The sequence below is a fragment of the Ascochyta rabiei genome, chromosome 18, assembly GCF_004011695.2.
Source record: "Ascochyta rabiei chromosome 18, complete sequence".
NCBI lineage: Eukaryota > Fungi > Ascomycota > Dothideomycetes > Pleosporales > Didymellaceae > Ascochyta > Ascochyta rabiei.
In genome coordinates this window covers 524,583-549,057 of record NC_082422.1, presented here as the reverse complement: position 1 = coordinate 549,057, position 24,475 = coordinate 524,583, and the positions used below count along the sequence as shown (strand labels likewise).

Genomic DNA, 24,475 nt, shown 5'->3' with positions numbered 1-24,475 from the left:
ATTGTTACGTCCTTCTATAGTTAGCTTAGCACTAGTAAAGGTTATAATAACCTGTACAGTTTATGTTAGGCAGCAGTTAATCTCCTATATACTAAGCAGTTGTAGTAGTAATTAGATATATCCTTAGTAATACCCTTCTAGGTATATCTGCGCTAAATCTTCTCTAAGGTCTTTTGTGCTCTAAAGTATCCTAACATTAGGTTATTATAACATTCTTTAATTACTTACACTTTATCTTTTAGCCTTATAAGTAAAATACACTTCTCCTTAACTGTATTATCTTTTTCTAGGTTATTTTGTCCTATTTTAACATTGCTTAACTCTTTTTTAGTGCTAGAGAGTTTGTCTGTATTGTCTAAGTCTGTTGTTAGCTCTATATGACTATTCTCTCTTAACTTATCTCTTTTAAGGTCCCTTATGTCCTTTCTTCCTTTTACAGACAAACAAAGGGTTATAGCTGCTACTAGGGGAGCATTAGAGTTCCTTCTAGTTAGGATCTCCTAAAGCAGCTGTACAAAAGCCTTATTATACTTTTATAAGGGGTCTTGCGCCTCTCTTATATAATTAGGACGCTGTAAGGGTCTATCCGCAGGGTTTATAGACCCTAAGCAATAAGTAATTATAAAGTTAAACTTAGATAACACTTAGTATACCCTTACTTGCTAATAGCTAAGAACCTTTGTCTCTATAAACTATTTTAGGTTTTAGTAATCTGTTAAGATTATAAAGAAGGTACTGTCTAAGTATCTTTGCTAATACTGTAGGCTCTAGACAATTGTAAGAAGTTCCTAGTTATAAGTATTGTAGTTATACTCTGCTTAGATTAACTTCTTTAAATAGAAGTCTACAGGCCTCTATTAGGCCAGCTTTCCCTCCCTAGGGACTAATTAGCTAAGGATTCCTAAGATAGCGCCTCTAGAGGCATCTACTTCTATCCTAGTCTGTCTCCTAGGTACAAAATAAACTAAGATAGGTACGTTAATAAACAAATCCTTTATATTCTAGAAAGCTTATAAGGATTCTTTGCTTAGCTTAAGAGGCTAACTCTCCTCCTTCCTTATTACTTAACTAGATTTAGCTAAATTTAGCCCTTTCTAGGTCAATTAGGTTAATAGTAAGGCTAATTTAGAAAACCCTATAATAAATCTCTAATAGTAGTTTATAAATCCTATAAATACTTAAATATTATTAACTATATACAGGATTAGCTATTCTTAGATTGTTTTAACCCTGTCTAGGTTAATGCTTACCCCTTTAGGCGAGACTATATACCTAAGGTACTCTGTACGTTAATAGTGCTATTTACACTTATCTAAGCGCATATAGAGGTTTACTTTGCAAAGCCTCTCTAAGACCTCCTTAATATGTCTAGCGTAGTCTTCCTCTGTCTTAGAGTATACTAATATGTTATCTAGATACATAATATAAGTTATATTAACTAATCCTATTAGTGCCTTATTTATATAGGCCTAAAATTAGGTAGAAGTATTTATAAGTCTAAATAGTGTTACTATGTACTAAAAATGTCTATACCTAGTTTAAAAAGCAGTCTTCTATTTATCCCCTTTCTTAATTTAGATATAGTAATATGCCTTATGTATATCTAGTTTGGTATAGAACTTAGCTTGCGCTAGTTGTTCTAGTAACTCTATAATTAGTAGTAATAGATAGTAGTTTTTAACTGTTATCTTGTGTAGACCTCTATAGTCTACACATAGTTGTAGGTTACTGTCTTTCTTCTTTAAAAAGAGAATAGGCGCCCCTGCTAGCGACCTTAAGTGTTATATCTAGCCACGTTGCAGATATTCTGCTAGATACTTCCTAAGTATTTCTAATTCTGTTATAGATAGTCTGTACAATAGTTAGTAGGGAGGAGTAGCTCCTTCTGTAATATTAATTACTAGGTTGTGCTCTCTATACTCTAGTAGGACTTAAGTATTATCTTCTAATCCTAAGTGCGTATATTTGCAATACACTTCTAAAATTAGGCCCTTTTTAGCAGATATTAGGTTATATATACCTAATAAGTTTACTATACATATATAAACATCTACTAAGAGACTTCTTATAGTGCGTTTAAACTCTTTAGCATCTTCTAATACTATTTTCTTTAGTTTAGGAGAGTCCCTATACTTCTTCCCTTAGAAGAGCATACACTAGCTTAAATAGCTTAGCTTAGGGTTTATCTAGTTAATCTAGGGTAATCTAAGGTATATCTTGTACCTTTATAGGTCTATAACTATAAAAGGTATCTGTTAGACCTCCTGTCTTCTACAGGAGTTAATAATAGATACTTCTGCTGTAGTTACTCTATAGATAGGCAATTCTGCTCTGCCTACACCTTTAGCTACTATTTTATTTAATAGTGTAACCTCTAGATCCTGCTCCTTTGCTAGGAGAACTAAAATTAAGTTTAGTTGTAACCCTCTATCTATTAAGGCTTCTACATTCTCTATATTACCTATAGATCCTTTAACTATAACTAGGCGTATATGTTCTAGGTACACTACCTTATAAAGAGAGATATTCTCCTTCTTCTCTTTAGACAATTTAATATAGGCTACAAGAGAGGAGATTAGCTCTTAGGTCCCTTATCTTTTCCTAACTTATCTAGAGCAGGGTCTTTCTAATTTAACTTTAGCTTTAGGCAGTTAGGGCGGTAGTAACTAGTTTCTCTGCACTTAAGGCACGCGTTTTAGGCCTTATATGGCCTGTCTTAGCCCTTTTTACCCTTTACTAGCTCCTTGCAGAACTTCTTAGACTTAAATAACTTTTTTAAGGTTTTTATATTCCCCTCTAACCTAGAGTTACTAAATCAGCGCTTCTGTAGTCCTTTGTTAGTTGTCTTGCCCTTAGCTAGAGTCTTCTTAGGTAGCTGTTAGCCATGCTGGCCTAGTCTCTAGTTAATAATATTAGCTTATTCCTCTACCTTTAGGATTGTGTCCCTTTAATTATAGAGGATAAGGAATAAGTCCTTTTATATGCTAGGGAGCAGTACAGCAACATATTCTAGGACTTAAAGCTCTAGCATATGTAAGTTGCCTAGTTCCTCCTATAGTAGACGCATAAAGTCTAGCAGATCTATAGGGGACTAAGATTTCTGCTACTTATATTGCTTTAAGGATTTGTACGCCGCTTACTTGCGTTTAGCCAGCATTTCTAGAGCATCTAGCATAATTCTTTTTAGCTCTTACTACGTTAGTTCCTAAGTTAGTTAATTACAGCAGTTAGTTATGCAGTAGGCCTGCTACAACGTCTTTAGGTTCTCTAAGAGGTACCTTACGCTAAAGTTAATCTTTTGTTCCTCTGTAAGGAAATTAACTAGGGATTAGAGGAAGTATCCCTTATAATCTCTCTCCTAATAGTTATATTTAGTGTGGTTGCGCTTTACGTACTTCTATAGGGGTTTTGGTTATAAAAGGTTTACAGATAGGGAAGATTGTAGTTTCTCTACCCCTTCTAGTACTTTTTAGAAGGATAGGATTGTTGCTAGATCTCCTTTGTTGTATTTGCGTCTAAATTTATAAAGAGAGGAAAGTTCCTCTTAGTCTTTTGTCTCTTACAACTATTTACATAAGTTTTCTAACTCCTGTGATTAATTACCTACTTCTAGGCTATTCTAGCCTTCTCTAGCTAAAGCTGCCCTACAGATACAAATTCTAGGGTAAGGTGTACTACCTAGAGGACCTACAGATCCTCTTAAGGCACTATAGATGCTTAGTGTCTGTTAAGGTATCTCCTTATCTGCAGAGGGAGGTGTTACCTCACGCTCTACCAGCTCTCCTACAGGTAGGTTGTCTTAGTCCCTCTCTAAAGACAGTAAGCCTAGATAATTTGGTTTAAGACTTATAGTAGCTTAGGTCTATCTTTAATTATAATATAAGAGTAATTAGAATATAAAGAGTGTACAAAGCAATTACAAGGGAGGATAGGGTTAAAGAGGATAGCAGGTGTATTAAGGTACGTAGTGTGTAGTAACAAGACTAATTACTAGAGTATTAGTAATAACCTCTGACACCTTTATATAGTCTAGGCTGACTAGCCCCATAGTAGCTCGCTAAGACAGGCAGAGGTACCTCCGGGCCTAGCGCCTAACAATAATATTGTCTACATAGAAGAAGATAATAACTCTATTCTTAATTAAGCAGCAGGGTTTGTAGGGAATAACTGCAAATCTATAGCTTGTTAGAGTAGATATAAATTCCTTCTACTAGAGGAGTAGAGAGATTCTTAGTCTATATAGTGCCTTATATAGCTATAGGACTATACCTAGTTTCTAATACCTACGTAGCATCCTTATATAGACCTCTCTATTAATTAATATATAAATAAAGGCGTTTATAATATTAAACTGCTTAAGTTCTAGGTTATATGCTGCTAAAATTGCTATAAGCATTCTAAAGGACCTGCTAGCTAGTGTTACTGCGTAGGTATCTTAAGAAGTAATATTTTATTGCTAGTTACCTTAGACTACTAGTTGCGCCTTATATTTAAGTAGGTAGTAGTTCTTATTACGCCTATATGTGTATACCTATATACAGTTAAGTATCTAGTATCCTACTACCTTAGTCTTTATTAGGGGTGCTTTAGACTATAAATTTATGTTCTAATAGCTGCTAAGGTGTTCTTTCTTAGCTTATTTAAACTATTAGTAAAGCAGGTGGTCCTCTAGGTTTAATTATGCCGTTAGCTCTAGTAGGAGTCAGCTTTAATAAGGCTTAAGCCCTTTTATTAACATCTGTTTTAACCTACCCTTATTAATATTATTGCCCTAGTATGTGCCTATGCATCTGCCTTATATACTAGCTATAAATACAGCTTTCTATAGGATAGTTTATAAAGTTCCTTAAGATTACGCTAGCGTTAATTCTAACTAATTAGCAGTTAACTAGTGCTACCTGCTAACTCCTAATTAGCTGTTACCTCTTACTTACTAGGATAACAACAACATATTTATTAACAACGCAACTAGTAGCAGAGTTAGAGGAGGAGTTAGATATATATATCCAGCTTTCTGTCTATTATTGTATCCTAGTTAATCTTCTGTAGTATTTAAGTGTGTAATAGTGTTATCCTTATAGAATAACTAGATTTTAGCCTTATTTTAGGGTAGAGGTAGAAGCTCTACGCTTCTTGTCTATATTACTATCTCTTTAAGAGTGATATGTATAAGGTTGTCTATTAGGTCCTAAGTCTAGCTACTAAAGATAGTATCTTTATTAAAGATTATATCTCTTATGCTAATAACTTTTACTAAGGTTAGAATTAATATCTAATATATGTTTAAGGATTAGTATCCTACTAGGTATCCTACCTATGCTCTTAGGTCTAGTTGCTAGAGTTGTAATTTTCCTTAAAGGGTGTTACTTATAAGAGCAAAGGCTTTAAATCTATATACTTTTAGATATGCCTAGTTTAGTTTCCTACTTTATATATTTAGACTAGCTAGTTAAGCTATATAGGTAAAGAACACATTATAGAGTGTTTTCTAGTTATTTAATAACCTTAGTGTTTAGTTATGTAGGTATACTACTGCTCTTATAATCTCTAGCTACATTTCCTATAGTTAGTTTACGTCTAATCTTATAGTGCGTGCCTTATCTTTTATTACACCCTCTAAGCGTTTAGCACCTCTGTTCTATACTTAGGTGTCTAGTGTAGAAGGCTTAAGCCTAATTAATTATGTAGCGCACTATCTTAATACTTCTAGTTTTATTGTAGTAATTTTACTATTATACTTAATTACCTTAACCTAGATCTTGTATTAATTTAACAGGAATTATGTAAGAGTGTCTAGGAAGTAGATAGTTATCTTTCCTAGTTAATTATCTTTAAAATAGAAGTCCTAGAGGAAGCTAGATTACCTGTTAATAGTAAGTAATTAGCTCTTTTCCTTAGTAAAGCTTCCTTTTTTATATAAGTAGAAGTTAATTGCTATACGTTCTCCTAGTCCTTTATTGCTTATTTACAGTGTTTAACTAATTTGCCTCTTAGTCTTAGCTTGTCTGCAAGTATTACATTAGACTGTAGTAATACCCCTAACTCTTACCCCCTAAGATTATTAGATAAGGTGTTTAATAGTAGCAGCTCTAGAGTGCCCTATTTGCTTGTGCTATAGCAGAGCAGTAGCAGTCTTAGGTATTTAGCTTTGCGTTAATTATATTGCAAATGCTGTCTATAGCTGTTCCCTAAGTACCTATTATCTATATTGTTTATCTAAGGATGTAATAACTGTGTTATCTACTTGTCTAAGCTAAGTTAGATCTCCTTTTATGTCCTACTAGATGCCCTGTTAACGTAGTTGTTAGAAAGAGACAAGGTTGCAAAGTATGTCTAGGCACTATGCTATATTGTGTAGTATAAGAGTAGTTAGTTAGCTTATATTTAATAGATAGAGATAGACAGTGCTATATCCCTATATCTATACCTAGAAATTTCCTGCCTATAGGTAGTTGTTTAATATAGGTAGAGTAAGGTCTTATATCTAGTCCTTGTTATTTATAATATAGATAGTTAATCCTAAGTTCAAAATAAAGAGGTTTCTAAGAGGGTAGCTTAGTAGCTCTATATTGTATAATTCTTTAACTAGACTTATATTAATTATTAATATCTTCTATCCCTGTAGTTATTCTAGAGGTGCCTCTAGTGTTTAGGATATCTTAATAGCTAGTGTCTTAGTGTAAGCTTGTTTTGCAGATCTAACCTAATCTTAAAGGTTAGCATTTTGTTCTATCCTAAATTGTACTATCTTAGCAATTCTATTACGTAGGGTAAACTATTTTAGTGCTTTATCTTTATAGACGTAGTAGTAATCTTCTAGTCTATAGCGTTGTCTATAAGTAGGGCATTTTACTCCTCTAGCTGCTGCTGTATCCCCTCTTAGGAACTGCTTAGATGTAGTTATTTAACTAATGTTCTGTTTTTAATAAGGTCTTCCCTAACTCCCCTATGTAGTAAGAGTAGATAATACGTCTTTAATAACATAAGAGGTTATCCTGTTAGTGTCTAGGGTAGATTTACTACTAGCAGCAAGAGTTAAGTTGTTCCCTGCAGCAAAGGCGCCCCTTTACTATCTCCCCTTAGGGTAGTACTTACTTATATGCTCTTAGAAGCGTTTTATTATTTCTTTATAAGTTATATTTTATTCTTATCTACTATAGTTCTAGAATATTATTACCTAGGTTAGCGCTATTTTTATTACTAAATCTAAGAAGTCTTAGAAAGTGTCTTATATATTGTATATTTTAGTAACACCCTCTATTTTAGTATTAGTTACAGCATAATTATACTTAAGGAGCTAGGTATCCTAGCTTCTAGGTTATCTTATTAGTTTAAGGGCTGCTAGGTATTAGTAGCGTGCGCATAATTGTTCTTCTTTAGCATTAATGCTAACTATATATTTAAAGCTAATTAGCTATATTTAAATTAATTTACCTAGTTAGTAGTGGTTCTTTATAAGGTAAGGTAATACTAAGCTTTAGATAAACATTACTACCTTGTCTAGGTTAGTTTGTTCCTTATAGTAGTCTCTATCCGCTATCTTATAGGATTTAAGGCAGCTCTTCTAATAGTTATTATCTTCCTTCTATGCCTTTAGGCTGTTAGCTGATAGTTTAGATAGGATTTTAGGAAGCTAAGGGTTTCCTTATTTATTATTGCTAAGGGCTAACCTCCTCTTATAGTTAGTAATGTCTAGGGCGTTAGGTACTTATAGCTTAGTTCTTAGAGGGATAGTCTAATTTAGGTCTATCTTCTCCTATACATCTAGAGAGGCGCAGTAGGTCTGTAGTTAATGCAACTAAGGTATGTAGGTTGTGTAATCTATAAGAATAATTATTAAATTACGCATTGTTAATAGCAATACATTAAAAGGGTATTTTAGTAGTGTTAGTAAGACTCTTAATTGTTAGATAATATGCTTAATGTGCAAAGCTAATAATAAAGGTAATTAATTAATAATTATCTGTCTTAATGGCTCATTTTATGTGTGTGTGCCGCTAGCCCCTAAGTTAACCAAGGTTAACCCTAAACCCCCAACTTGGTTCGGTAAGGTCGGTTATCTGACAAGGGTCTAGTCCTTTGTACAGCAGCTAAAATCTAGTAGGGTCTAGTAGTAGACCTGTTAGGCCAGTCCTCTATATAACAGCTAAACTCTAGCAGAGTCTAGCAGCAGACCTGTTAGGCCAGCCCTCTACACAACAGCTAAACTCTAGCAGAGTCTAGCAGTAGACCTATTAGGCCAGTCCTCTACACAACAACTAAACTCTAGCAGGGTCTAGTCCTTTGTACAGCAGCTAGACTCTACCTATTATCTACAGTTCTACTTAAATATGTCTATCCCTTTCTTAGTTAATGTCTACTTATGCCTACTACAAGACACTAGTATAAAGCTTAGGAAAGTCTTATTGTGTCTAGGTGTAGCCTTTTTAACCCTAGGCGTGCCTAGTGTTAAAGGTATAACAATAGACAGTGTTAAACCCTTATAAGGCTTATTTCTAGAAACCTTACTTAAGGGCGCTTATATAGGAGTTAAAGCTACACTATTACTAGTGTTAGTTTTCCTATTCTAATACGTATACGTTAATAGTGTTATAAGTCTACTTAAGTGTTAGGACACTGCTAGACTTAATACTACTAGTGTACTTGCACTAGGTAATACTAGCTAGATAAACTGCGCTGTTATACTAGTATTAAGACAAGCTGCAAGTTGTGCTAATTAAGAGCTAAGACTCCTATCTAGAGTGGCCTGTAACTGTGTAGCAGTAGAGACCTATAACTACACTATCTAGTTACACTATTTCCTCTTCTTAGCCTTAGCTTCTCTCTTAGCCTTATTCCTTTAGTAAGCATTTACTGCAAGCATAGGGAGCTTACCTGCTAGCTACTATACCTTATTATTAAAACGCGTCTACTGCTTTAGATAGTTAAAGTTCTTAGCTAACTGCTCTACTGTGTACAAGTGTGTCTTACCCTTTTTCCTATTACTCTTAGTAAAGGCGTAAACAAACTAGAGGTGTAAAGAGCTGTGTATAAAACTACTAGGTACTATAGGATAACCTAAATTAATAAACCCTAACTTAAGAGTAGCCTTTATTATTAATAAGGTGTTTAGCTCTTTAAGTACAGCAGCAGCAAGAGAGCTAGCCTGCAGCAGCTTAATAGGCTTTAGCTAGTCTAGCAGCTTAACTAAGTCTACGTGTAAGCTAGCGTTATAGGTAGAGCAACACTATCCTAGCAGAATAATCTGCTGTTACTCTAGTAGCAGGTTATACCTGCCTAGGTCCTTAAGAAACCTATAATAATAACATCTACTATTTACTATCTTTAGCTAGAACAGGATGCTATTACACTACTTCTTCTTACCCTTAGTCTAGAATTAAAGTCTCTTAGGTCTGTTATAACTATTAACTATGTTAGTTAGATTAGGTTCCTCCTACAGCTTGTCTATGTTAGTAGTGTTACCTAGTATTACATACTGTAACAGCTAGCTTAGCTAAAAGCTACCTACTAAGGCGCGTAAAGTAGACACCTAAGCGCGCTTCCTTAACAACTATTATAAGGACGCTAGAGTAGACAACTATGCTCCTCTCTCTACTACTAGAGGCTAGGTCTTACCCTCTAAGTTAAAGAGCTAATATAGTAGTATAATAATAGCCTTACTAGATAGACTATCCCTACGCACACTATGACTAAGGTATTACTAGAGATTGCCTAAGCTCTTACTAATTAGTATACTATAAGTTACAACCCTTATAATATCTTTAATATTAATACCTATACCTAATAAAGTTATAGCAAAGATAATATATATATAAGAAGTAGAATGTTTAAACTTAGTATATGTCTAGTTATAGTTAAATTTAGCAGTATTAGTATAGAATATATGCACTATATCTAGAATATATAAGCCTTTGTTAGAAGAGGCTTTAGTGTACTTCTTCTTAGGCAGCAGAGTCTTAGACAGGAATACTAGAGCTTCTATAACCTACAGCGCTGCTACCTAGAGCTGCTGTTATCTATTAATAAAGATAATAGTCTTAGGAATCTTCTTTAGTGTTGCCTTACTATTACACACAGCCTTAGTTAATAGAAAGGCTAAGGTGTCCTATACTCTCTACTTTATACATAGTATTAGTACTAGGTAAAGAAACATATTAGGCTAATTAATTAATATTTATATAATACGCGTCTTATACACCCTTCTACTACTAATAGCTCTAAAGCTAGCTTTCTAGAGCATGATGCCTTTAGTAGCTGTATTAAGAGTAGTAGTATATCTAAACTATATTATATTATTATAAAGAGCAGTATGTAACTTACTTAGTATTACAAACTTTAGTTAGAAGGTTTCCTACTAGGAGATAAGGTGCACCTTATTAATAGCTACTAGTCTAATGCGCGCCTAGAACTCTGTCTGCTTTAGTACATCTTAAAACGCTGTACTAGATGCCTATTCTAGCCTAAGAAGAATGTGTGTAAACTCCCTCTTAGCAATCTAGTCTATAAGCTTCTTCTTAGCAGTGTAAGTCTTCTTGTTCAGCAACACTAGGTTAGTACCTAGCAGTCTCTTAATATTATCTGTCTGCTCTTTACTAAGCTTGTTTAGTAGCACTAACTATAGTGTTATCTTCCCTATTAGTAGTGTAAATATATAGAAGATAACACTCTTACTAAATCTAGTATATATAATAAGTAGAATATCTAATTTAGTAAATATAAGTATCTGTAGTACATAAATTTGTTCTAGTTAGGGCGTAGTAGTATAACCCCTATAGCATAAGATAAGCATAAGACAATATTTAATAACCCTAGTCTAGAAATTAACATTTTCTTCTAACTGCGCAGTATTAATAAGTTCTAGGAAGGTCTATATGTCCTAATAGCTAGTAATTTAATCTTTAGACAGTCTAGCCTCCCTATTAAAGAGAGTAAGGATTTGTGTCTGCTTCTTTTCTGTCCTCTTCTAAAGCTCTCTTGTCTTCTGTTCTGCCCTAGAGGCCCTTACAGGCTTACTTTAACTATCTGTTAAAGCCTTAGAGCTTCTATCCTTTTACTAGCCTATTAAGCTACTAGAGTTTACTAGACTTACTGCCTGCGCAGGCAGCTAGCAGATAACAGATAGCTGCTAGAGTTTACTAGACTTGCTACCTGTGCAGGCAGCTAGCAGATAACAGATAGCTGCTAGAGTTTGCTAGACTTGCTACCTGCTTAGGCAGCTAGCAGATAGCTGCTAGAGTCTGTAAGACTTACTGCCTTTACAAGCAGCTAGCCGATAGCTGCTAGAGTCTGTAAGACTTGCTGCCTTTATAAGCAGCTAGCAGCTAGTAGACAACTAATCTAGCTACTAGAGTTTATTAAGTCCTTTCTATATATTAGATGTAGTGTGTAGTAGTATACAGTAGTAACACTACACTAGACTAGTTATACTAGACAGGGCACTATAAGAGTCTTAATAGGGTTATAGATAATACTAGTAAATACTATAAATACTTTTAGTAATAATAGGTAGCATAGTAGGTGTTTGCTAGCAGTAAATAGGATTAAAGTTTTAATGTAATGCCTTTAGTAGTATAGTTATTAATAAGAAACCTAGTAAAGTTAGACATAATAAGTATAAGGAAAATTAGAATTTCTTGCTCTAAATATTTATATTACTGTAAGAAAATTAGACATAGTAGTATTATACAGTTAATAGCTAATAATAATTATAACTAAGGCCTAAAATTGCTTTACACTAAACTAGGAACTAAAATCTCTTAGACGCTCTGCTTAGGCTTTACACTAACTTACGTTATTAATCTATAATTAGCTAAAATTCGCACTAGTATGTGATTGGCTGCTAGAGTTTGCTAGAGTTTGCTAGAGCCTGCGAGGGTGCGCTAGGGTAAGCGGAGTGTCGGATTAATGAGATAAGTCAACAGATGAATACATAAACTGCACGCCACACATCATCCATATAAGCCTCTCCATCCCTCTCCACTCCCTCAATCGAGCACCTTTCCTTCACAATTGTTTCTGCCACAGTAATCTCTACAACCCAACAAATCATACGAGCAACATGCTATTTCCCGAAAAGATGAATTGAAAATGCTAAATCATACATCGACACCATTTGCACCAAGAAAAGCTTCGATTATCACCTCCACGCGAACTACAACCTTCGCTCAGACGATCCTCATCACATCGTCCATATGGTCAAGGACAGGGTGTGCTATCTTGTTGCTGTCCGTGCGCAAGGACAGGACGAATTCTACTTGGAGGAACCATTGCCTGATCGGAAGTATCTTCGAGGTAAATAATATCTCTTCTGCATTGATATTCCTTTATGGCATACTGACAATGTTCAGAAGCTGTCGAGGCAGACATCTCCCGCGCGACCCTCCTCATTAGCAAGTGGCCAACTGAGTTCTTCGATGCCGACGTTGCAGCGAAGTACGTCGCTGGTGTGTTTGCTCTGAACAGGTTCGATTACACGCCATTCGAGGGTGTCGCTGCCGAGAAATTCCAGGGTTATGTCACGTTTAATACTGCGAGACACGCGTTTGCTGTCGGTATGTTCGAGCTCAAGGTTGAGCGGAAGGACTGGACAAGGAAAGAGAAAAACGCGGTACAGGTGAAAAAGCAGGATCCTATGCAAAAGGAAGATGAGATGAGATAGGGACTGAAGAAACTGAACGGTACGTGTTTTCGCTTACTTCTTGTTAGGAAATGCTGACTCTCCTTATAGAAGCCGTCGAGTTCAACGTATGCCGCGTTTTGAACCTTATCCCCAGCTCTCTCTGGCCATCAACCTTCTCCGATGTCAACGAAGCCCGCAATTTTGTTGCCAGGTACTGCCACGATATCAGATTCAGGTATACAGGATGGCCGGATGTGGCGCTCACAGGTTTCAACGGTTCGTCAACTACAACGCCGCGAAGTATGCTCTTGGAGATGGCATGTTCGAGCTGAGAAAGAAAGCACTCGAGAAATCCTTGAATAAGATGCTGTAAGAAGAAACAGGTGGAGATGTTTCAAGCAAGGATGAGATCAAGGTCATTAATGTTCTGACATTTGCAGGCGAAACCACGACAAGTAGGCTTGGTCACAACGAGGCTGATGACTTCGTCGATGATGTCAGTGCCACAAATGTGAACGGCTTTGACGACGACTACAAACTCACTTCCGCCACACCTACTCCACCGTCCGAGGCATCAGATTCGCCTGCGACAGCCGGAGCGGTGGATGACGAAGTCGAAGAGTACTCCGCCGATCAAAAGGAGTCGCTTGCCGTCGATCCTTTCAATGCAAGCACACTTACTTTTTGTTACCTTCCGGGCCTCAACTGACTGTGGGTGTAGGACCTCGTCGCTGAACTTCAGCGTGGATACCTGCTCAAGGCCGCTTTTGCATGAGCAGCCTACAAGATAGAACATCAAGTGTCTTATAGACAATTGTACCAACAACACAAAATATGATAAGGAGTAAGTTTGGAACGTTTAGGGTGTTTGCGATGGGTGCACTTGCTCGATCGCTCTACATTACTTGCTGAAGGGTTCAACCCTCTGATTATCATGCTCCGAGGCAGACATTACTTCCTGGGAGGCGATCCGTGAGTCCTGAGTATACCTGCAGATTCTGCTGCGATGTCTGTAACTACTTGAATAAAATATTGTGTTTAATTTCGGCACATATGTATAACGCTTCTGATGTTAATGATGCTCTATCGACAAAAGTGAGGGAAATGTAGCCCGGCCAGATGAGCCGTCCTCGTAAGCTGAGACGAATACAGGCCTATCTCCCTAGTTAGCTCGCACGACTCAAGTGACCAAGCAGATGATCTATGTAAGGCAAGTAGGGTAACACATAAGATTGCACGCGCAAGGTGGTGTTGGGACTGAACGTCGAGGACAAGAATAGGTCGCTTGCCCCACAGTCCGTGCATAGCGGGCGCTTCGTGTCCTTCCGACCAATCGACCAAACGTCATAACCGCCTTACCACCCAGCGTGAAACGTTCATCGACATTCATCCAATGAGGTCTTATCATATCAGCAACTACCTTTACACACGGTGTGGATGAAAGATGTTCCGCATGCGGTCCTACCTCGAAGCGCCCACGCGAAGCTGTTTTCCGTTCACGGTACCTGCGGTACGCTCCGCAGGGGGGTCAGCAGGCGCCGCCCTTCCCTGACTCCAGATTTGAAAGCGCCCAGAGATTTCGACATGCTTTATGAGAGGATGCTCTGGGGACAAGCCGGCCTTCCGGGCGATCTGTGAGTGGTTCGTGCAATGCAGGTCCTTTTTAGTGCATCGAGGTACAGAAGGATGAGGCCTACAAAGACACCATGGCGCCTCAAGTGCATGCGAGACGTTTGAGCGTTCATCCCTATCGCCTCTTGGCCAGTCCCCAGTGAAATATCTCATTTCGGCATCATACTACAGCTTGCTGGCCTGAACCGTCTTCATTGATCATCATGCCACCGCGATCTCTCCTTGTCTTTGCAACTGTACTGTTCGCTCAGTCTACAACTGCTTTCAATTGTTCGACAAAGCCTATCTATGTCGATATCCACAAGCGTGCTGTTCACGATTCGCCCGTTTTTCAGTATGGGTCTTTCATCGGAGTCGGTACGGGCGAGACAGCATCTGCCACATCAGCGCAAAACCACAGCTTGTGGCCTTCCTTATCGCAGAACCACGTGTCGTTTGGAGCACTCGGCTATTGCCAAAAGAGCGCACTCAGGGATTGTGATGTATCAACAGGAGGGTTTTACAGCAATAACCAGTCTATGACGTAGGTCGCTCGCGAAGGAGCACGTAGCTGTTCTTTACTCACACAGTCGATAGGTTCATCGAATACAAGGACTTCAAAACACTAGATGCGGACAGTAACAACACACTCGAGGGCTATTTTGGTCAAGATACGCTTCGACTCTATACACATTTCTTCGAAACGGATGGCGCATCCCAGACGCTTCTTCTAAATTCGACTATCGAAGTCGCAACAGCAGGAGCTATCGTTCCCGGAAGAGTAGGCATGGGGCCATCCTCGACGCTTCTGCAAGATCTCGCTGGTCGAGAGATGATCGCAGGCAAGACGTACTCGCTGTACATCGGCCAAGGTTTCGAACGCGCCGGAGGCAAGGTTAACGGAAGCAATGTCTTCGGCGGCTACGACTCTGGCCGCTTCACCGGAACGCCTCACCAGTATCCCATGAACATCAACAATGTGAACGCTATGAGCGTGCGCATTAAAGACGTTGTCATAACCGAAACAGGGAGTGGTGTGAACCAGTCTCTATTCGATCCTAAAATGTTTACTGATATGAAGTCGCGCCCTGAGACGTTCGAAGCCCAGATCACCACAGAGCAATTCCCACTATCGCTTCCGTACCAGATCACCCAAAACCTTGTCAAGGCTCTGGCTGCGCAAAAAGACAACTACTGGGGCGACAACTCTTTGAAGCTTACCAAGGACTTCAACGGTACCCTATCTATCATCTTAGAAGACGGCTTCACTATCACTTTCCCTCCAGAAGTCCTCAGGAACGCTTCAAACGTCACTCCAATTCAAAATCGCGACGAGAAAGACGACTCGCCATTCCTTCTTGGCTCCGCCTTTCTTGGTCAAGTCTATTTGATGGCTGACTACGACTCCAACAACTTCTTCCTCGCCGAGGCAGTGCAGAAAAATAACATGGTCATGCCCGTCACTTTCTGCCCTAAATCAATACCTGAAGCATATGAACGGCCAAAGCAGAACCAGTGGCAAAGCCAAGGTCTGATTGGAGCTGTGATTGGAGGCGTTATCGGCGGCTTGGGCTGCATTGGTGCGTTGTACTGCTTGTACATTAGCTGGTTGAGGAGGTCGGATGCAAGGAGACTGAAGAGAGATCTGGCAAGGAACTCAGCGGCAAAGATGGAGCAGATGGATGATGAGTATGCGCCCAGTTTTGATGCACCGCCTTCGAAGAGCGTCAAGGAAAAGGCTATGTTTTGGAAGAAAGGGTAACCGTAGTGCTTTCTCCTTCCTTTATACCCAGTGATTACAGCTTTTAGTCGAGTTTTATACATTCGAGATGTTTCCCACACCACAAGTCCACCACCTTCTACAACTGTGTATTCGAAGTTCAGTCACGCATGATGCTCAAACAGAGCTTAGTAAGCCCGACGCGGGCGCGTTCAGCCCTTACCATCTCGACTTCGTCTATCACCGCACTCCCACCTATTAATCTCACGACTCATCACTTTGAAGCGTCCAGAACGAGATCAGCGCCGTCTCAAACGTTGTCTCAATCACCCTCGGTGCGCCACAGTACCGGCAGATTGGTTGAGTGTTTGGTGGAAGCCGCACGCCAGCATGGTGAGCCAACACCACGATAAAGCGCCAGTCATCGTCTGCCAGGTACCTGGTACACAATGCATGATATCTGTTTTGGTGTGTCTGGGGTGTTCGGTGTCCAAGACATTGATCGGTAGGTCTGGCATATAAGATCAAGTCTTATCCTCCCTTGGGGACGTCGACCGCGACCGCGAAGGCTGAGCATCCGCTGTTGCACTGATGCAAACGATTCCCAACTACTAACGCAATCTTAGAATCGGGGGCTATTGAAAAGTCTTCTATTCGTCGACATCAGACGATAGACCAAGATTCTGGGAAGGGCGGACTGACGTGCGATGATGCTTCACCGCACCACGCGGTGCATGACAACTGCGGGAACGTGCGAAAAAGGTCCTCGCGAAAGATATCGGCATTATCAATGCATGAGCGTATGGCAGCAGAGGTTTTGTCGCGTGATGCGCGGCCAGGTTCAAACGATGCATTCCGTACGCATCCCTCTCTCGGCGCTATAGGCCGTTGTTTTGCCCCCCATTTTTGCCTCGCATTCCATAAAGTTTACCCAGACGACGACGGAGGAACGTCCAAAATACACCAGAATGTATGTTTACTCGCCGAGGGCCCAGTGCTTGACTTGTTTCGGGTCACTTTTGTTGCGGGTTTCGTTGTGCCGGTCGTTGTCGACCTATTCCACAGGTCAGGATATCGGAATTGAAAGAGGGGGACACTAATCGACAGTGAAGAACACTAATACAGCTATACAGCATCCCAACTTGTGCCTCGCGCGCGACCCTAGCAAAAGGTGGCGGAAATCGACAGGAGATTTGAGTTCGAAACCGGATCCAAGAGCGAACAAGGAAGTCAATGGCGAACTCACGAACACGCGCCGAGCCAGGCGGATCTCTAAGCACCACTACCATCATCGCCATCGTAAGCGCAGTTGGCGTAGTTATCCTGGGCCTCCTTGCTGCGCTTGTTTTGCTTCTCATCCGAGCAGTCCGTAGGCACAAGCAGCTGCTTGCTGATCTCGACGAACGGGGTCTGACCATAACCCAAGCGCAGAAGGAGGCCAGGCTCAATGAGGTAGCAAGGCCACGCGCTGTACTGAGGCGGAACACCATCTTGCCTTTCAACGCCAAATCAGGATGGGGGGCATTGCCCTCAGTGGAAACGATCGGTTCCGCAGCACCGTCCAGCGAGCCTTCAACATCAGTACCAACGCACTATGTGCCTCCGAAGCCGATAGAGCCAAACAAGAGAACCAGCAGACTATCGTGGCCTTTTCACAGTCGTAAACTATCTGGTCATACCATGAAGATGAAGAGATTGAGGGCTAATAGGCTTTCTGCTGTCTTGGAAGACCCAAAACCATCATCGCTCGTGCCAATCCTTCGTGCAGGTCAGCTGTCAGTATCAAGACCATCACTGGCGTCGCTGAAGGAATATGGAAGCCAGCCTTCTTCCTGCCAATCGTTGCTGAAGTATCATCCAGCATTTCGCACCCAGAACCAAGACATGGACGCCATAGAGCCAGCACCATTCGGGATCTCGAAACGATTGCAACGCGCAAAGTCGGTCACAGAAGTGCCTTTTGAGACCGAGCGCCCACAACTGCGAGCAAGGTCAACGAGTCTCCACAGTCAGGCGTCTGGGAAGGCGCCAGACGTTATCCTGCCACCTTTGCCGCTTGACATCGCTCGCATCAAGGATGAGGTTAGGAGACAAAGCCAGCTTCGCCACGCTCCGTCGAAAACCTCGATATCCAGTTTTGGTTCTACGGATACGTCCATTCTCAATCCTCGTCAAAGCCCGATCCTTATGCAGTCATCTAATATGCGGGCCCCAAAAATCACCAAGCGAGAGTGGAAGAACCACACACTCGAAAAGATGAACCCTGTCATTGAGAGCCGCGAGAGTATGTACAGCTTACACGGTTCGATGAAGAGCAGCGCGGCAGATATCGAGACAGCTTCGCCAGAAGCGCGACGGGAATTCATGGCAGATACAACAGCGCTTCCCCAAGAACCCAGCACGCATAGTCTCGGATCGGTCTACACACCCGGCTCAGTAGGCTCCGTCAAAAGGGCAGAGTCAGTCACTATGAGCAGGGTGGTCTCTGCAAGCACAAGCCCGGCCCCCATACGCACGAGGACGCCGAATCGCAGACCGAAGACACTGGTCACATCTTCGGGTTCGCCCGAAAAATACTCCCAAGTTGCTGCGAACTCAAGGATTACTGTGAGGTCGCCGAAACGCCAGACTTCGCGGGCGTCGTCCCGGAGCAGCTGCGGAAACCCATTCCAGTGGGACCCAGCACCTCTGTCGTCCGCCGGTAAACCTTCGGCATTGAAAGGAAGCCCGAGTGCGCGTCAGGGACATCGACGCGGCCACAGCGTGCGTATATCGTTGGTACCCACGATCCACTCTATCCGGAATCGAGTGCCCAGCCCAGCACTGATTAGTGAGGGTGAGAATGGCCCTTCTACGGAGACCAAGGCAGCCGCCCTTGGCTTCCCCAGTCATCGCTCATTACCCGCACCGCCTACATCCGAGATATTTGCACCCGAGCTGAGTTTTACTGCAACATCACTCAAGGCATCGTTGACCCCGACCTCACCCTCACTACATCTAGTCAACTATGATCAAAACTTTGTCGTTTCACCCACAGATCACATACTACCAGAGCTGTCGGAACGCGAACAGGATCGCCTAAGCGCTGGCTCTGTCTTCAGCTTGTCGAGCTTCCCACTTCCACTTTCAACAACAGAGCCTGAAGAGGAAACCGCGATTCATGTTTCCAATCACAGCTATGTGCCAGACACACCATACCTTCAGCAGTACCCTTTCAGGATAGGTACACATGATCGGCAGTCGTCTCCTTCTCAGACGAGCATCATCGATATTGACGAGTATGACTCTGAGCAGCCTGGCCTGGGGTTCCAAACTCCTACAAACATGGTTGGTCGGACTTACCAGTCTGCTTGCACCACCATTCCCGAGGAATCTTCGGTAGGCTCAAAAGCAACCCTGGACCGCGCACCAGCCCATTACGATGATTCTCCACCCTGCTCGCCGAAGACATTATCGCCACAACGTTTCACTTTGAATGGTCAATACAACTTACCAATTCAAGATACCACAATACCAGAAGAGCCGGTGCAGACGATCGACCCAGCGGTGTTGACTAAAGACAACTCCGGCCTTCTCAACAGCGGCTTCGAGAGCTTTCGGGGTAGTATCACACATTCGGCAAACAGCAGCCGCACCAGCATCGCCATACCAACCACGCCTGGGCTTTCAGACCCCCTCGACGTCGCTTTTCCGTCACTAAAGAGCATGGGTCCAGTTACGATGCGCTCTCAACCAAGTTCCATCTACTCTTCTCCATCCCACTCTCCGCAGAGATCCATCTTCGCCTCCACAAGCCGCTTAGTACCATGCTCTCCGCGCCCAGCACACGCCTCACTACCCACTATCTCCCTCAACTTTGCCGACATGCCGAGACTTGCATCCGGTCTGCCTCCAACACCGCTCCGCTCTTCGATCCAGCAACTGCGCCGCATGAACTCGGATGCATCAGACGCCCGCAAAGACAAAGCTGGGCGCGGCGAGCGCCGCTACCTGCGTCTGGGCCGGGACTCGAGCGTGCAGCTGCCGGGCGACGAGAGCTGGCTGGACGAGCTGAGCGAGTACGAAGCCGAGGGCGTTGAGTTGGACGACGAAGAAGTGCGCCGGCTGGTCGGCAGCGTGCTGGAAGACTGGGACGCTGAGGCAGACGACACGTACGATGCGTACGAGCACGCAGTGCTGGATCTCGACACAACGCCGCGCGCTGCGCAGGCACTAGGGGGCGCCAGGGGCGTGTATGTCGACGATGCCGTCGCGGGCGCAGACCAGAGCACGAGCAGCATCTGGGACGAGAGCGATGCATTCTGGGCGAGCAGCACGCCGCCCTTGCAACAAACCCAGTTCCCATCGAAGCCAAAGCCGACACCCACCATGCCCAAGCCAGGCAAGAAGCGACAATTCGAAGTCGCCAAAGACCCGTCCCCGGCGGAATCCCCTGTCCTAGGCAACCCAGGAAATAGCACCAAGTCGCGCACCAGCTTCGAGTACAAGAGCGAGCGCAAGCGCAGCGCCCTCGGCGACGGCACGCCCAACGTAGGCGCGCGAGCGCACATGGCAAGTCCAACGACCACGCCGGGGAGCTACTACGACGAGCAGGGGTTCTTGCGCGCATAGCACGCGCTACACTGCAGTCCCACTTTCCCGACACCCCTTCCTTTTCAACTGGCGCTTGCAACACGCAGCAGTCCGAGTCCGAGTCCGAGTCCGAGTCCGAGTCCGAGTCCGAGTCCGAGTATAGATAGCCGATGCGGTGGATGGTATAATTTCTATTCATAGTGTGTAATGAACGAAGCAGATGATTCCCGTTTCTTTCACTCAACATCCAAACTCGCGTCCCCCCCCCTCCCGTCGACAGCTATGCATGTGCTGACTCCACTTCATCTCCGCGGTCTGTACGCCTCGCACTCTCCAACCCGTCGTCCCAAACCAAAATCCAATCCATTCTCTCTCAGACGGGAATCACAGCCTGTCGTTGTTGAGCTGTCGACGTGTTTGCGCCGTATACACGCAGACAGGGCTAGCGTATTACGTTAGGTGTGGAGAGGTAAGGGGGTGGGATGGGAGGATGTAAGCGTTCATCACGGCGCGATAGCACATGATCAGCATAGCGTGCAATGCGGTGCGGAGTAGATGAGAGAGGGAAGAAGAGAGGTACACGTCCCCTTCTGACTTGTACGTGGGGTGTGTGTGTGTGTGTTTGTTTTGTGAGTCGGTGGGTGGATGGATGTCTGGGAACTTGACCTTTGTCTTCTTTCTTTTGATCTCTTGATCTCTTCATCTCTTCATCTCTTCATCTCTTCATCTCAAGCCAACAATTACAAAAAACAAAATTCCACTCTAGAAAGACTCTAGAGAGAGAAAGTAGCACAATACAGCACAATACAGCACAATACAGCACTTTAGTGCAAGCCTACTTCCCGCCAGTACAAGAGAGAAGAAGTTAAACAGCACCGTCATAAAAGAATAGCAGTACTTGGTAAAACAGTCCTAGGTGTTGGTGTTGGTGCTGGTGTTGGTGTTGTTAACCACTATCCTCCCTCCCCTCTTATACTAGCTAGTACCGCCGCGCATCCAAGTATCCTAAGTGATCACCTTGGCAGTCACTCTGTGCACGGGCGTAATAGCGTATTAGAATAGAGTGTGATGGAGTACAATAGAACATGATATAGTGGATAGGATAGGATAGGATAGAATAGAATAGAATAGAATAGAATAGAATAGAATAGAATAGAATAGAATAGAATAGCAAGACTACTATAGTACCGCGCATGCTGGTCTGGAAAAAGCACTGTTTTTTGCAAGTATGTGAGAAGGACGTATGTGAGAAGGACGTATGTGAGAAGGACAAAAGAGAGAATCAAAAGGGGAAAAAGAATGATGTTGGTCCTGGGTATGCCTATCTGTCTGTCTGTCTGTCTGTCTGCCTGTCTGCCTGTCTGTGCGTGATTACGCGTTTTCCGATAGAATGTCTTTTTCCCTCTGAACGAGCTCCTTTCTTGTCTGGAGTGCTTGTCGTTCGACTCTGTTCTGACTGTCTCCGTCGTTACTGTCGTCGTCCTTACTGTCCTCGTTCTACTGTCGTCATTCTGACTGTCGTCGTTCTGACTGTCGTCGGTCTACTGTCCTCGTTCTTAGTGTCGTGTCCTTACTCTCCTTGTCCTTTGTGTCCTCGATCTACTGTCTTCGTCCTGACTGTCCTCGTCCTTTGTGTCCTCGATCTACTGTCTTCGTCCTTACTGTCCCCGTCCTTTGTCCTCGATCTACTGTCTTCGTCCTTACTGTCCTCGTCCTTTGTGTCCTCGATCTACTGTCCTCGATCTACTGTCCTCGTTCTTGTCGTCATCCTGCTTCCTCGTTCTAAGAGTCGTCCTGCTCCCTCGTTCTTGTCGTCGTCCTGCTTCCTCTCTCGCCGTGGCTACCGCTTCTCGTCGGCAGGGTAGGGGGCGTGCCCGATCTGCCTCTTCTCGGCACTGCTCTCGCCGTTGCGGGAGGGTGGGGGCGCGCGGCCGATGCGGGCCAGCCAGCTCTCGGCGGACTGGACGGTGCCGTCGACGACGGTGGTGATTTGGCCCATCATGTCCAGCCCCTCCATGGCAAAGGCCAGCATGCGGTTGGCGCCTCGGACGGCCTCGCCCTCGCCCGCCTCTTCGTCGGTGGGTGCGGCGGCGGTGCGTCGGCCTGCCAGCTGCCAGCGCTGCGGCACGGAGAGCAGCTGGGTTCGCACGACCTGAGAGGCGTTTTGCGGCAGCGCGCCGCCGGTGTGGCGCGAGACGGAGTGCACGACGCCCTGGAGGGTTTGCCAGATGTCGCTGGAGAGGGACTTGATCTTCTCTGCGATCCTCCGCACCTGGGCGTCCTCGTCTTCGCCTGTGCGGGAGTGGAGGTCGTGGGTGTGGTCGGCATCGGTGGAGCGCCGTTGGCGCAGGGCGGCCTCGTACTCGTCGAGGACGAGTTTGAGCGCGCGCATGACGCTGTCGATGTGTGATGTGGCGGCGCGCAGGAGGTGCAGACACTGCCTCAAGGAGCGCAGGGAGGCAGCGGAGAGAGCGACGCCGAGACCCGAAGTGGTCATGATGAGCTGGGTCGACCAGGGCACGCGGGGGTGGTGGGCTGCGTGCGCCTGGCGCCTCTCTGGCTCCTTGGCGGTGGGCGTGGGCTCGGCGTCGGTCATGGTAGCGTTCTCCTCGTAGCTGGGGGAGCGGTGGTCGTCGTAGGCAGGCAGGGATTCGGCGTAGGACGAGTGCGAGCCGCGGCGTGCGCGAGAGCACGTGCGCAAGTCGAGGTCCATGGCATGGGCGGCAGGGCTGGCAGCTCGGTGGCGCTTGCGCGGGGCGTCTGCGTCGGCGTCGCCGTGCTCGAGGTCACTCGGACGGCGGTGGTGCTCGCCCAGGTAGCGGCGCAGGTTCTTCTCCATGCCTGTGCGGCGTCCGACCGAGGAGACGGTGTTGACCATGGGCGAGCCGACGTTGCGCTCGACGAGCTCGGCGCCGTACTTGACGAAGCGCGGCGAGTAGTCCTTGGTCAGGTTGTAGGCGGCCAGGGAGCCGCTGATGGTGCCGCCGAGCCAGGGGTGGTTGGAGGTCAGGAGGGAGAGCATGGGCTGCTGGGGCTCGGCCGTGGGCTCGCGGGCGGCCATGGAGGCGGACATGGGGGCGGACATGGGGGCGGACATGGGGCGGACATGGGGGCGGACATGGGGGCGGACATGGGGGCGGACACCGGGGCGGAGGATGCGGTGGGCGATCGAAGAAAGTCTGGGTCGACGGTCAGTACGGCGGGCAACAGGGCGAGGCCGGATTGCGCCTGGCTACGCGGGACGCACCTGGATTGCCCAGTCCGCTCAGGGCCTCGGCGGCCAGGCGCACGTCAGGGTCGTCCATGCTGACGCTCGTGTCGCGGCGGGGGGCGGGCTCGTCGTGGGCGCTCAGGACGCTCGCCGTGTCCATGGGGCTGCCCAGGTCGACGGGGTGGGCGTCGGGCAGCTTGGGCAGGGCCGCGCTGTGCAGGGCAGGACCGTCGGCCTGGGATCGCGGGCTCCGCTCCATGGAGCTGCGCGGGGAGTGACGGGCGGCGGTGGCCTCGGGCAGGTCCAGCGCCTTGAGGCCCGGCAGCCTGGCGTTGGCGCCGCGGGTGGGCGCATGTGTGGGCGGTGAGGGCAGCTGGAAGGACTCGGGCTCGTGCTGGACGTACGCGGGCGGTGCGGGGCGTTGCTGTTGCTGCTGTTGCTGCTGCTGCTGCTGTTGCTGCATGGCTGCGTTGCGAGGGTCGACGTCGAAGCCGCTGCCCCACCGTCCCGGCGCGTGTCAGACGGTCTACCGGCGATAGCGCCCACGGTGTTTGCGCAGTGCTTCGTATCCCCCAAAGCGCTCCTCGCGATGGGCTACCGTCGCTTGCTGCCGTGGGTCGAGGTCGGGGCTCGCGCGAAACGGCAGCGCTTCTTGCTTTCTTGCTTTCTTGCTCTCTCGCTCTCTCGCTCTCTCGCTCTCTCGGAGCCGGCGGTGGAGTGGGCGAAGCAACGAGGTCAGGCG

The 24,475-nt window shown here is 44.8% G+C and overlaps 4 protein-coding genes across 5 annotated transcripts, besides 25 other annotated features; 3 read left to right on the top strand and 1 right to left on the bottom strand.

Moving 5' to 3' along the window:
• Positions 1 to 4,097: part of a mobile genetic element that runs on past the window's edge.
• Positions 1,578 to 1,756: a mobile genetic element.
• Positions 1,578 to 1,759: a mobile genetic element.
• Positions 1,578 to 1,771: a mobile genetic element.
• Positions 1,602 to 1,756: a mobile genetic element.
• Positions 4,095 to 8,000: a mobile genetic element.
• Positions 5,229 to 5,279: a tandem repeat.
• Positions 8,001 to 8,057: a dispersed repeat.
• A 9-nt stretch (positions 8,058 to 8,066) lies between these two features.
• Positions 8,067 to 8,100: a mobile genetic element.
• Positions 8,072 to 11,357: a mobile genetic element.
• Positions 10,610 to 10,618: an inverted repeat.
• Positions 10,610 to 10,754: a mobile genetic element.
• Positions 10,746 to 10,754: an inverted repeat.
• Positions 11,320 to 11,912: a dispersed repeat.
• A 279-nt stretch (positions 11,913 to 12,191) lies between these two features.
• EKO05_0010013 (uncharacterized protein) lies at positions 12,192 to 13,394 on the top strand (the record flags this gene model as incomplete). Of its 2 annotated transcripts, XM_059637664.1 has the most annotated exons (6): positions 12,192 to 12,291; positions 12,348 to 12,607; positions 12,659 to 12,677; positions 12,728 to 12,919; positions 13,060 to 13,286; positions 13,341 to 13,394. In XM_059637664.1, the coding sequence occupies 6 exons, from the start codon at positions 12,192 to 12,194 to the stop codon at positions 13,392 to 13,394; spliced, it is 852 nt and encodes a 283-aa protein (XP_059493647.1). The 2 variants fall into 2 exon arrangements, with proteins under 2 accessions (XP_059493647.1, XP_059493646.1); XM_059637663.1 differs by having other exon boundaries at positions 13,060 to 13,394.
• Positions 13,395 to 14,454: 1,060 nt separating this feature from the next.
• Positions 14,455 to 15,992, top strand: EKO05_0010012 (uncharacterized protein; the record flags this gene model as incomplete). Its single annotated transcript, XM_038942856.1, has 2 exons — positions 14,455 to 14,774; positions 14,828 to 15,992. The coding sequence occupies 2 exons, from the start codon at positions 14,455 to 14,457 to the stop codon at positions 15,990 to 15,992; spliced, it is 1,485 nt and encodes a 494-aa protein (XP_038794568.1).
• Positions 15,993 to 17,183: 1,191 nt separating this feature from the next.
• Positions 17,184 to 20,561, top strand: EKO05_0010011 (uncharacterized protein; the record flags this gene model as incomplete). The annotated part of the gene is made up of 1 exon (XM_038946986.1): positions 17,184 to 20,561. The coding sequence occupies one exon, from the start codon at positions 17,184 to 17,186 to the stop codon at positions 20,559 to 20,561; it is 3,378 nt and encodes a 1,125-aa protein (XP_038794567.1).
• Positions 20,562 to 20,630: 69 nt separating this feature from the next.
• Positions 20,631 to 20,681: a tandem repeat.
• A 447-nt stretch (positions 20,682 to 21,128) lies between these two features.
• Positions 21,129 to 21,166: a tandem repeat.
• Positions 21,167 to 21,180: a tandem repeat.
• Positions 21,181 to 21,207: 27 nt separating this feature from the next.
• Positions 21,208 to 21,252: a tandem repeat.
• A 58-nt stretch (positions 21,253 to 21,310) lies between these two features.
• Positions 21,311 to 21,345: a tandem repeat.
• A 92-nt stretch (positions 21,346 to 21,437) lies between these two features.
• Positions 21,438 to 21,468: a tandem repeat.
• Positions 21,469 to 21,619: 151 nt separating this feature from the next.
• Positions 21,620 to 21,693: a tandem repeat.
• A 153-nt stretch (positions 21,694 to 21,846) lies between these two features.
• Positions 21,847 to 21,887: a tandem repeat.
• A 475-nt stretch (positions 21,888 to 22,362) lies between these two features.
• On the bottom strand, positions 22,363 to 24,196 carry EKO05_0010010 (transcriptional regulator opi1; the record flags this gene model as incomplete). Its single annotated transcript, XM_059637662.1, has 2 exons — positions 22,363 to 23,701; positions 23,766 to 24,196. The coding sequence occupies 2 exons, from the start codon at positions 24,194 to 24,196 to the stop codon at positions 22,363 to 22,365; spliced, it is 1,770 nt and encodes a 589-aa protein (XP_059493645.1).
• Positions 23,933 to 23,959: a tandem repeat.
• Positions 24,156 to 24,194: a tandem repeat.
• A 207-nt stretch (positions 24,197 to 24,403) lies between the features above and the next one.
• Positions 24,404 to 24,436: a tandem repeat.
• Between the last annotated feature and the right edge of the window lie 39 nt (positions 24,437 to 24,475).